General features: G+C 37.1%; 1 protein-coding gene across 1 annotated transcript in view; it reads right to left on the bottom strand.

Moving 5' to 3' along the window:
• LOC126412200 (casein kinase I) overlaps positions 1 to 9,248 on the bottom strand; it is a 302,788-nt gene extending 293,540 nt beyond the window's left edge. Inside the window, 1 exon segment of the mRNA XM_050081682.1 lies at positions 8,603 to 9,248. Within this exon segment, the coding sequence (XP_049937639.1) occupies positions 8,603 to 8,816 (214 nt within the window). The 5' untranslated portion in view covers positions 8,817 to 9,248.
• Positions 9,249 to 13,571: the final 4,323 nt, after the last annotated feature.

Raw genomic sequence — 13,571 nt, 5'->3', positions numbered from 1 at the left:
GATGCACTACCTCCCACCACTCCACAATCTGTGCAATTTACAGTCAGAGACTGTTGTGAACCAAAATACTTTGACAAGAGTCTTTTGGTGACAAGTGCAAATTAGAGTCACGATAATAGGCCTTAGCGTCACTCCCAAGCTAGTTACCTTAGTCATCGCACCACAGATTTTACTAAAACGACATGAGAGTTTGATTCACCCCGAATCTTGTAACTTTCTTCCCGATTAAGAAACTTAGTGGACAGAAATTGAAAGCAGCAGCTCAGCAGAATTAATAGACAATATAGCCGACAAGGAAAGCTCTTCTTAGCGCAATGTTTGTTTGAAAATTGCAAGCTCTGTTATTAGATATTGTCCTATTGGAGTGATATGCCTTGCCTTTACCTTCCTCCTAAACTGACTGGGCCAAGCAGCTAAAGGAATACCTAAACAGTTTGACACTGACTACAAAACTATGGTGCAACTCAGCATGTTTCATATTAATGAATCACTGCCTGGAATTAGTGATAAGTGGCAGAAAAAAATCCTACAACTGACTGAGCCACCCATTAAACAGTGAATCTGTATTCTAATGTTCGATGAACCCACAGCCCTACTAAAATTACATATTGCAAATTGATGAATATTCTTTAAGTAGGAACGGTGGCTATCTGTTTTAACGACTGTGACATATTTCCCACAGAATGAAGCATTAATCCCAGCAATATTTATTGAATATACAAACTATATGTTGTGTGACAATCTGTGATACAATGATTATTTTTTCCAACTGTTGATCAGAATGAAGCCTGATAAATCTCTACTGCACACATGAATAAAGAAAAGATTTATGGAGACATTAATTTTGGAACTGTTAAGTTATCCAAGGCATCCAAATAATGAAGTTTCCATAACCTGGAGAAATTAAAGTACTAAAATATGAGTGAACACAGCATTAAAAATTCTATGCAATGTTACCAAAGGAATAGTTTTCCTTTTAGGAATCAGTAGGAATAACAAGCTGGACAGAATACGACAGTGTCTTACTAGGCATGGTTAAAATGAGGTAGCACACCCACATGCTTCAGCAACTTATTCTTGCCCAACAGGGCTTTACAGTGTGATGTTAAACACTCGTGCCTCTCGACAGTTTTTGCAAACACAAATAATTGCCACGGGAAAATGTAAGGTTAAGTCCCAGAAAAATCCTAGGAATGACAGGGGATAGAAAAAACAGTGTCTTTCCCTTGTAGGTAAAAATCATTTGGCGATAAGGGTAAACAAAAAGAAAGCACTATTCTTGCCTTGTCAAAACCAGGGGAAAATAGACCTGGAGATATACCTGAATAAACAAAAGGAAGTTCATATATATGTGTCCTTAACTGTAAAGATGTCTACAGCAAGAATCAGCCGTGAAAGATTACGTTAGAACTCAAAACATTTTATTTCTGTGTGAAAACATTCGTAGTGGAGGCAGATTTGAGAGATATGAAATTTGATTTCTTTATTAATAAAAATTAAAATGAAGAGAGATGGATATGCCTGGTGAACTTCCTGCAAAGGCCTTCCAATTATGTGATGAATGACACAATGAATGCTTAACTGATGACACTTTTTATTGGTGTGATTTGCTGAAAATGTAAAATGGGAAGAAGTGAAACTGAGCTGAAACTTAAACTAGTAGTAATGAATTATCAAATTTTCTGAATGTGGGCACAACATGTTCAAATAAACTTCTCAGAATTCTCTAATTTTTCTAGAATACAATCACTACATTTGGCAATACCATAGGTTCATTTCAAAATGTGTCTGGCAACGAACTAAGTAGAAAGTAATGTCTGCTGCAATGTGAAGAGAGCTTGACTGTTCCAGATTGTATGTGTTCATCTCCTTTCAATAAAATGTTATGAAGTACGTCGAAGAATAGATGTCATTTTGGCCCCGATAGATTTAAAGACAGCAAGTACTGAAAGTGGCAGCCAAGACTGCTGATAATATCCAATCATTACATCAATGCAGTTTCTTCAGCAACATCCACAAAAGTGAACAGAGTCTGAAGAGTGTAGTAGTACATTACGCATGGGGTCATTCACTGTGACATAACACTGGACACATGCCAAATCAAGATCGCCAGTCAGTATATACACAAAGTTATGTTCTTGCACCAAGTATGGTTTCCTCACTAACGGTTTGCAAGGACACTGTATCTAGTTTGACACACTGAATCATATTTTAAGGGCAAATAATGTCATCTGTAATGGAGTTACATTTCCATGCCATCACTTGAGAAAATGTTACACTGGTGGTCACTGACTTCTACATCTACATACAAACTCCACAAGCCACTCTCTATGGTGCGTGGCAGAGGGTACCCTGTGCCACTACTAGATATTTCCTTTCCTGTTTCACTTGGAAAGAGAAAATGCAGAAACAGCTGTCTATATTCCTTCATATGAACACTAATTTCTCGTGCCTTATGCGAAATGTTATGTTGGCAGCAGCAGAAACATTCTGCAGTCAGCTTCAAATGCTGGTTCTCTAGCTTTTCTCAATCCTGTTTCTTGAAAGGAACGTCAGTTTCCCTCCAGGTATTCCCATTTGAGTTCCCAAAGCATTTCTTGAACCCACTGCTTACAAATCTAGCAGCCAGCCTTTGAAATGCCTCGATGTCTTCCTTCAATGTTTGGCCTTTCATCCCAATGAGTTATGTCACCCAGTTCTCTTCAGTGGACTACTTCCTCTGGTACAACACAGTCATGACATCATCCCAATATGCAGGATAAAGTTCATGGTAAAAAGGTTCTCATGCACAGAAACCATTTAATATTTAACTTCTATATTCAAATTTTATCTTAAAAAGTTTAAGACATCAGTAAAGCAAACAGGATAATTTGCATAATATTGAGATTAGCACTTTGACTGGCATATCAGCCATGTCTCACTGGCATCTGTACTTTCCTGCTTAGTCGCATTAGACAGACACAGGTGACAACCTTCGCCCTCTGGCAGCAATGACAGCATTGTAAAAAGTCCTCTTGGGCCCATACTGTTTTTAATCTCAAACAAAAGGTAAGGTTGCTAGAAACATGTACGTGTGCATTACAAAATTCTTTTAATCACAGAACATTAACTGTAAGAAACAGAACATGTCAGTCACACGTGATTGACAGTGCTATGGGTACTTGCCTGCATGTTTGCTTGCTTACTTGAACTAACACTACAGGTAATCACTTGCTGTAATGTGCATGTTCTCAGTGTACAAAAGGGACCCGAACATAAAAGTTAAAACTAGTGTGTGTGTGTGTGTGTGTGTGTGTGTGTGTGTGTGTGTGTGTGTGTGTGAGGGGGGGGGGGGGGGGCATAATAAGCTGGAGAAAAGCCAATGAAGATCTCAAACCAGGAAAAAAAGTTAAGCAAGTGAGTACCTTCTGCCAGGACCGTGGAAAACAGTCTTTCATGTGTTTGGACTGCTTTTGAAATCAATAGTAGTTCTTTTGTATCTTTAAAAAGCAGTCTCCCATGTAACCTTATCAGTAAGTTATTTGCAAAGAATATGTAGCAGACTCTGTTCTCTTTCATAGTGCAAAAGTGGGCCGATCGCTTAGTCCAAAGCTTCAGGAGTGGCCACAGCTTGCCTCAATGTAAAACTGCACTTGATGTCAGGCTCTGAAACTGACATAGCTTTCTGGAAAACAGATAATGTCACATGCATGTGGTTTAGCAGGAAATATTGATGTCAGGCATATAAAAAAAGGCACAGAAGTATGAAACTGGAATTTCTCCACAGATGGTGCTAGCCATCAGTATAGGGCCCATAAGACCACGTCTGCAGCACCATCTGCTTCCTGTAATGGCTGATGACGAATGTCAACACACAGTAATCCAAGTTCCATACGCTGGTATCTGTTTCAAACCCGTAACCATGTCAAGTTTTGTGCGACAAACTACAATTTGCAGACAGCATTGATTTTCTGTTACCTTTTGAAAAAACCTGCTGCAGAATCTCAACAAATGCTTGTTGAAGCTTTCGGCAAACATGCTCTTGGGAAAACAGTGTTTCAAATGCTTTGACACGAGAAACGACGAGCGCGGGAAGCCACGAAAAAGTTTGAAGACAACGAATTGTGGGTGTTATTGGATGAAGATGATACTTAAACTCAATAGGAACTTGCTGAACAATTGAATGTGATGCAGAAATCAGTTTCTCTTCAGTTAAAAGCAATGGGAAAGGACGAGTGCGAGAAACCACAAAAAAGTTTGAAGACAACAAATTGCGGGCCTTATTGGATGAAGATGATACTCAAACTCAATAGGAACTCGCGGAACAATTGGGTGTAACACAGAAAGCTGTTTCTCTTCAGTTGAAAGCTATGGGAAAAGCGCAGAAAGTGGGAAAACAGGTTCCGCATGAACTGAATGAAAAACAGAAAGCAAATCGAAACACCACTTGTGAAATGCTGCTCACCAGATAGCAAACAACGTCGTTTCTCTATCGAATAGTGACAGGTGATGAACAGTGGATATATTTTGAGAATCCTAAGTGTTGTAAATCCAGGCAAACCATCTACGACCACTGCAAGACCAAATCACTTAGGAAAGAAGAAAATGCTCTGTTAGGTGGGATCAGAAGGGTGTCGTCTATTATTTGCTGCTAAAACCTGATGAAACCATTAACACTGATCACTCCCAACAGCAATGGTCAATTTAAATTGAGCATTATGTGAAAAATGACCGGAATGTGGAAAAAGGTAACACAGAGTCATATTGTGCCATGATAAAGCCCCATCACATGCAGCAAAACATGCTAGGGGAATTATCAAGGCTCTCAGTTGGGAAATACTAGGGCATGCAGCTTATTCTCCAGATCTGATTATCATCTATTTTGCATCACTGGGGCACACTCTCACTGAATAACGCTTCAATTCGTATGACAATATATAAAAATGGTGCACTGACTGGTTCGCTTCAAAAGAAGACTTTTTTTATGGAATTCGTAGCCTGCCGGAGAGCTGGGAGAAATGAATAAATACCATTGGAGATTAAACTGAATGAAATATTGTTTTTCAGTTTCAAACAACATACATGTAATTATTGCAACCAAATTCTGGTTTCACACTTCTACACCTGGTATAACTGACATGGCACCCAGAGCTTATCAGATGGCTCTGGCAAGATCCATTTCCAATAAGTGAGCTAGCAGCCAGTAGGTTAACAATGTTGAGCTGACTGAAGAACCTGGCATCAATCTTTACTATATATGTCTTGTATCATTCAGTTTTTGGGCTCCATCATGGAATTCCAACCTTCCCTAAGGTTATAGTAATAACAGTGTTAATAAGGATAAAGTATTCTTTACATCTAATCTGGAAGTTTGAAAAAGTAGTAATCTTCCACCAATCAAAACAATTGGTGTTTCTGTCAGAATATTTACAATTCTTCAGGAATTCCTCTCGCACCTAACTTGAGTTGCTATTTTCATCAAGTTTACCCCGATTTTGTCTCAGCTGTTTTCAGTGTTTAGTATCTGAACTGCCAAGTTCTTACAGATAATGGTCAGCTCAGTTTAGTTAAATTTAGAACCAACTGTACACCTGAGAGAATAATGTATATTTTAGCATTTATTTACTACTATTGCTTTCAGGTTTTTACTCTTGCATATATTGCACTGATCAGTAGATAATGTGCTCAGCTAGTAGCAGTTTGTTAACTATAATACAGCAGATTTCAGCAATGGTTCTATGATAAATACTTAAACACTGATATCAGTTTTTTTCAATACACACGCTTATCTGTTGTCTGTTTCAAATAAGATTCTGTCAAACATAATTATTCTCATTCCACTAATTAGTAGTAGGTCAATAATATTCTTGTGCATATTGTCCAACTTCACTAGTATTTAAAAAGGGATTCCTTCAAATCTATAGAGAAACATTTACTTACTTCTTGTGGTACTAACTAATACGAAATTAACTCGCACAGAAGACAGAAGAAATACCCATTTATCTCACTGACACCTGTTACAGAGGATATTTTTGTCACAATGTTCCAACTGTTTTCCAAAAAATACCCCTTCCCTTTTACATTTACTAACTCATTGTTTTTAAATAAGCTACTTCAGACTTTTACATCACACACAAAATATCTCAGAGTAATTTCGTGGCAGACTTAATGTGATCTAACAACAGCACGAATAGCAATCTAAATCATAAAAAGTGTTAGTGACTCCTCAAACAGTCGACTACACTACATCCACTAGGTTGCTTAGTGTCTGTCTATACCTCAGGTGGCTTTCAAGGTTTTTGTCAATTATCTTGCAGCATAAACCTAAGTTACAATCAGTAATCCCTCATAACTTGCATGTTTCACACCTTATTAATGACTTTTTAGCAGTGGTGATTAAAACATTGTATCACAAAATCAAGTCCATCCTACCTCCTAATGCCTCATTTATCCATCAATCACTTAGACATAAATGATTCTACCACTATATTAATTTCAACGACTCTACCACTACACATTAATGATTCATATTCTCAAAACTAATATATACATATGTAAATCCAAGCACTGGATCGTATATGGGGGTAAAATAAAAGATAAAATCAGTGTTAACGTATCTATGCACTTTATGAATGTTGTAGTTAGTATAATTATGAGGACGTGCTGGAAAGTAATACCTCCGAATTTTTTACTCTGTTCTCAATTCTGGAAGAGGTATTACATGTCATCGATATTACTCAGTTGACTTTCCCGCTTCAATGATGAAAGCTGCAACCCATTGCCATTAGGTGACTCCAGATTGTAGCATGGGGGTTTGTAACCTATATATGTACAGTGAAACCTCATAAAACTAAAAGCACGAGATCAGAGAGATTGTCCACACAAGGAGCACCTTCTCCTTCAGCGTGACAATACCAGACCACAAACAAGTGCTTTAACATCTACAACAAACCATGCCTTGGGTTCAATGTCATTTATCATCCTCCACACAGTCCCGATTTAGCCACATCCAACTTTCATCTGTTTCCAAAATTCAAACAAGACCTTTGAGGACTTCACTTTTATAGTTATGAAGCGAAGGAAGCAGACATGAAGTTGTAGCTCCATCAGAAATGTCAAACATTCTACAATGGCAGTATCACCAAACTGGTCACTTGTTGGGGCAAATGTGATCATCGCCAATAAAACAATGGAAAAACCAGGATGGAATAATGACAATATTATGAAAAAGAGAGATTATTACTCATTGTATAGTGGATATGCTGAGTCGCATATAGGCACAAAAAGAAGACTGTTAAACAATTGAGCTTTCGGCCAAAAGGCCTTTTTCTAAAGTAGACAACATACACAAACATTCATGCAAGCACAACACACACACACACACACACACACACACACACACACACACACACACAACCTCTGTATCTGGATATGTATACACAAAGACTAAAAATGTAGAATGTTAGTAAAGTTTGCCCTAAGAGTTGTCAAATAAATTCTGAGGTATTACTTTTTCACATGTTCTCGCTCATCAGCAGCATACCTGCCAGGATTGTGCTAAGCTCAATACACCTCATTCCTGCAGCCCAGTACACTGTCCCCCCTCTATATATTTTTCCACTTCAGTTACTGATCTTCCTAGTGTCGGAAGTTCCATGCGGCTTTTCGCAGATGGTGCTGTAGTATACAGAGAAGTTGCAGCATTAGAAAATTGCAGCGAAATGGAGGAAGATCTGCAGCGGATACGCACTTGGTGCAGGGAGTGGCAACTGACCCTTAACATAGACAAATTTAATGTATTGCGAATGCATAGAAAGGAGGATCCTTTATTGTACGATACGATAGCAGAACAAACACTGGTAGCAGTTACTTCTGTAAAATATCTTCTCTAATAACACTAGTAGGTAACCACATAACAACCAGCAGTATCCTAACTGTAATAATTTTATGTTCGATACAGTTACCGGATAAAGTGAATGCAGCAGTCGCCATTCATTTCTTAGCCTACTAACGAGAAATTGGATTCATCAGAGCTGTTAAAGAAAGTATACAGTTTTAAAACTTTAGCTATAGGGGTTTCAAACTGTGCTGAATAAGAGGTGTAAATGAGATTCGACCACACCAACAACTACTTTATACGGCTCTTCCGGGGGAAAAAGTACGAATCCTTGTCTCAAACGCTGCCCCTGAAGCCAGGGCAGACGACATCATGTATGACACAAACATAAATAATACTGAGTCCTCTCAATTCGGCAATAAGACAGCATCAACAACACAAAATTATACTACTTTGGTGACTAAAATTGCTATGGATTTTCTCTAACTTAAGTTTAACCACGGTTCATGCACGTCTTTTGAAATTACAACTTGACATGGATGTAAATATATATCATCCTGCGTGAAAGCTTTTATCACATAGACACCATGATAACGAAAGTAGCCCTCTTACGACGAAAACAGAAAATTAAAACTGGTTTTGAACTGCACCGAGCTGTATAAATATATCACTGACATGCATAAATAACTGCCAAGCAAACATCTGGCATACGTCTAAACAAAAGAAGGGATTTATTGAATGTAAAGTGTTACTCGCATCAAATGACACAAATGAAAAGTCACTCACCTAGCCGTAACTCTCCGAAGTTTCCACTTCCTATTTTCTTCCCAACTTTGAAGTTTGGGCCAACCATCAACAGACCCGAACTGCTGGAGACACTGTGTTTGCTAGTATGCATGCTAGTTCTCGTACCTCCTGTACTCGTACGTGATACCCTCTTTGCAGCTTCTTCTCGCAAATCTTTGTCCATTTCCCTATTCCTAGTTTCACGTCTCTGCATTCTGTGGGGTAACACTCAAACCGTACTAAATGGATTAGCACTGCAAATGGCTGCTCTTGTCACAGGTAGGCTCCGAGCCTACAGACGAATCTTGCAGCCATGCAATATTTCGCTGCACACGTTTGGCTTCTCCTCTCATTCACTTCATTCAAATAACCATCATGGACGCAAACATGTGGGCCGTGTAAACATCCGTGGCTTTCGTGCATTGCTAAATCAGAAAAATTACATGTAAGCAGTCACTATGAAGACAATGCACGCACACATCCATTATTTCCCATGTTCCTGTTCCCGTCAGGTCGCGGACTGATACAAGAGTACAACGGGAGTATATTCACTGATATATAATGTTCACTTGAGTACAAAGAGAAAGTAAAAATAAATGCCTTAAAAATGACGGAAGACTAAAATAAATCACAAACCACACAAGAATTTTCCCAACATTACATACATGATTATGACATCTCACTAAAAATTTTGATGTTTAAATTGCAATTGTTACCAAAGATAATCTTTCCTGTTTCTCTACGTCATTTAATCAAAGAGATTCCCAAGACAGACTACACATAAGCCAGCAGTGTAAATGATAATATTATGATGCGAGGAGTGTTAATGTTATGAGATTGTTAAGTCGTTTGTACCCATGTAAACATTTGGACAATCATAGGTTTTTTTTCTGTTCATGGACCCAATTAATAATAGTTTTTCATAACTACGTCTAAATCAATGACGTGTTTGCTCTGTAGGTTATTTAAAGTATGCGCAGACATTGCCTTCTACTTGGAACAAAAATTACAGATGTATGAAAGTCCGTAACATTTCTGTGGTCTAAAGCGGCGTTCGTAACGTATGTTGTGTATTTTTTGTATGATTTTCAGAATATTTGTTTGATTAGACATAACATTAAAGTACCCAATGAACGGAACATGCGTGAAAACCGAGTCGCTTACATGTGATGTAACTGGAAAATTGATCTATTTTGTATTTTCAAGATAAAGAACTCTCTGAACTGCAAGTAAACTTATTAGAAAAGTCTCGAGCAACGAGACAAGTAAAATACTATCTTGTCTTGTACATAAACAGGAAACAGGACATTATCAGACTCCTATAACCACAAATCTCTATAAGGAAGAGTAATATTAATAGAAAAATAAGTTTCGTAAAGCAGTATCGGAACTAACTTGTTTCTCACTTTGGTTATTCTTTAGGTAGGTTTAGAGGACAAGGGGTGTGTATGTCAACATGGTTAGCATAAACTTGTGCACGGGATATGACATGTGCTAGTGGATTTAAAGCTGTCAACAGTGCGTTATCAATGACAGAGAATATGTGCAATCGCTGTTAATTTCTACTCCACATCACCGTACCCTTTGCATTTCTCGGACTTAGTTTTTTCAGGAAAGTGAGTCAACGACTCAACTGGAAGATGTCTGATTGCATGGAACAACTGCAAAAATAATCCATGGTGGCAAACTAGTTCATATTTGATTGTAACAATATATAGGTCCCCACTGGGAGATTTTGAAGTATTTATAAGGAATCTGGATTCCATACTGTACTCTCTGTCAGACAGCAGCAAGCAGTTAATAGCCTGGGGTGACTTCAATGTAGATTTTCTAAGGGATACTGATAGAAAAAAATTATCTGGAAAACTTATCTGGCTCCAACAATTTAATCTGAGTACTTAACTTTCCAGCACAGGTGGATAAAGACAGTAGGACAGTAAATGATGTTTTCTTTGGTGAAACTCAAAGCAAGAAAATAACTGTTTGCACAGTAACAAATGCTCTCTCTGATCATGATGCACAGTTAGTTAGGATTAATAACATAGCATCTTACAGTTTGGATATTCCTCAGTGGAAATCAGATAAAATAATTAATGACTCCAGGACAAATGTTTTAGAGTGGTTTACAGGAGATGACATTGGATGTAATTTATAATGAACCAAATGCCAACATAAAATTTAATCTATTCCATGATAAATTTATATCATTATCTGAAAATAGCTATCTGCATAAGTTAATTAGAAAGGACACTAAACAGCCATGTAAAAAAACCAAGGATTACTAGTGGGATTGAAGCTTCTTGTGAAAGGAAAAGGGAACTGTTTCTTTTTAGCAAGAATAAGTAGGGTCCTGCAGTGGTTGCACATCTAAAAATTACTAAGAAAGTTTATTAAAAGGAACAGGCATATTGTGTCAGAAATCAGTACAGCAGACGTAAGGGTATGTGGAGTGTAGTAAAATGAGAGATAGTACAGTCGGTCACAAAACATGACAACATCACTTTTGAACTGAATGGAAGGGCTGCAAATGATTAGTCACAGGTAGCAAATGAATTTAATAATCATTTCATAAATATAGTAGAAAGCATAGGGATTAACAGCTCAAGAGCAAAATTAGAGCAGTGTGCTATCTGTCATAAAATTCAATCATATGAATAACATCTCCTCCTGAAATTAAGAAAATTATATAGTTTCTCAATAATAGAAGCTCCTGGTTTTCATGCTGTTTCCAATAGAGTACTAAAAATTTGGTCCCATGTAATAAGTCCAGTGTTATCTGAAATATGTGATGCATCACTAACTCAAGGCATTTTTCCATAGAGACTGAATTATGTAATTTTTAAACCCCTCTTTAAGAAAGGTGATAAGAGAGATGACAGTGACTACTGACCTGTTTCACTGCTGACATCATTACCCAAAATTTTTGAGCAGATGATGTATTCTAGAATAGTATCTTACCTTAGCAACAATAGTATTCTTAGCAAATCACAATTTGGGTTTCAGGAGAGTTGCTCTACTGAGAATGCCATTTACACATTCACTCACCAGATATTACAAGCATTTAAAAATAAAATAGTGCCAGTTGGCATTTTCTGCAATCTCTGTAAGGCATTTGACTGGGTGAATCACAGTATTGCCCTAGGTAAATTGACTTCTTTTAGGATTAATGGGGTAGCCAACCAATGGATAATGTCATACCTAACCAAAAGAATGTAGAAAATTATACTTAGTAATTCAAGCAATATAGTCCAGGGACATAATTCTGACTGGGGAGAAATCACATGTGAGGTTCCCCAAGGTTCAATCTTAGATCCACCAATATTCCTCATTTATGTAAATGAACTGTCTAGTGCACAACAAGCAGAATTAGTTCTTTTTGCAAATGACACTAGTATTACATTCAGTCCAAGCATGCATACAGAAACAGAAGAAATGGTAAACAAAGTTAACATTCAGTTCTGCACACCTAGAGGTACTCCACCGATGTTAAGTGAAAACATGAGGTAATAATAAATAAGGCAGAAACTTAAAATTCTTAGGTGTCTATATTGATGATACTTTAAATTAGAGAAGAAAATCATTTGGAAACTCTTAAAACAACTTAGGCCTGCCACATTTGTGTTTGGAATCATTGCAAATTCTGGCGAGAGACAAATAAGTAGGCTGACAGAATTTGCATATTTTCATTCAATAATGTCCTATGGAATAACGTTCTGGGGTAAACCTTTTTTTTTTTTTAAGAAAGAAAGTCCTCATGTGCAAAAACATGTGGTGTTCGCCCATTATCATCTTGTAGATATCTGTTCAAGGAGTTGGGCATTCTGACTACTGCTTTACAATATATTTGTTCCCTCATGAAGTTTGTTGTAAGTAATTCACTACAGTTCAAAAGAAACAATGAGGTACGTACTTGCAATACCAGAAGGAAAAATGAGATTCATTACCCCACATTAATGTTGTCTTTAGCACAAAAAGGGGTGCACAATGCTGCAAGAAAAATTTTTGATCACTTACCCAGTGATATTAAATGTCTGACTGACAAGAAAGTAAATTTTGATAACAAACTGAGAAAGTTTCTCTTCGACAACTCCTTCTATTCTGTAGAAAAACGTCTGTACCATAATGTGTAAAAGCTGGTGGGTACAAATTGTAACTCACATCTTAATATCTTTTTTCTTTTTGTAAAAAAGATAAATTAATAAAAAAATAGAAATGTTCATAATATATAACTGTACACAGATTAATTTATGATGTGAATGTAACATTACCTGTTCTACATCATTACAATCTATCGTGCAAAATAATCCACGGAACATGTAACTTAACTAACTTTTCTCGATGTTTTTACAACATAGTGAAATTTGGTCACCTTTGGGTAGTTTCTGTAATGTGGGTAGCCACAATCGTGTTGCAGTTAAGCAAGAGACACTTCTCTCACCAGAATAAAACTTTGCCTGACATTTCATATAGTAAATGTGCACTACATTCCACTAACTTCAGTATTGAATTTACCTATTAAAACTCCCAGCAGTTTAGGGAAATAGAATTAGGGCAGAAAGAGGAGGAAAGACACAGTGGACAGATCTTGATCACCAGATATTACCACTGTGCCCTGGACTTAATTCCAAATCTGTTTACAGTATTTCATGAGCTTAAGACACTGTTAAATATGATACGTAAGGCATGTAATCACAATTGTGTTCAATGAGAAGTAGATTGTGCTAGTGTCATACTTTGTCTTCTGTTTCATTTCTATGTCCACACCATACGGTTACAAAATGAAACACTTACATGACATACTCGCCATAGTTGGTCAGTGAGTGCTTGGATTAATATTTTTCACTCTTTTCATAACTCCACTGAAAGATATTATTAGCATAAAAAGCAAAGTAAAAATTCAAACAAAGGAAAATCCATGATGAAATAATGACAATGTTATGAAAAGGATATATTGCTATTTGCTATTCAC

This window comes from Schistocerca serialis, chromosome 7, assembly GCF_023864345.2.
Source record: "Schistocerca serialis cubense isolate TAMUIC-IGC-003099 chromosome 7, iqSchSeri2.2, whole genome shotgun sequence".
NCBI lineage: Eukaryota > Metazoa > Arthropoda > Insecta > Orthoptera > Acrididae > Schistocerca > Schistocerca serialis.
Note: the sequence above shows the minus strand (reverse complement) of the source record. Positions and strands in the feature narration are given on the sequence as shown.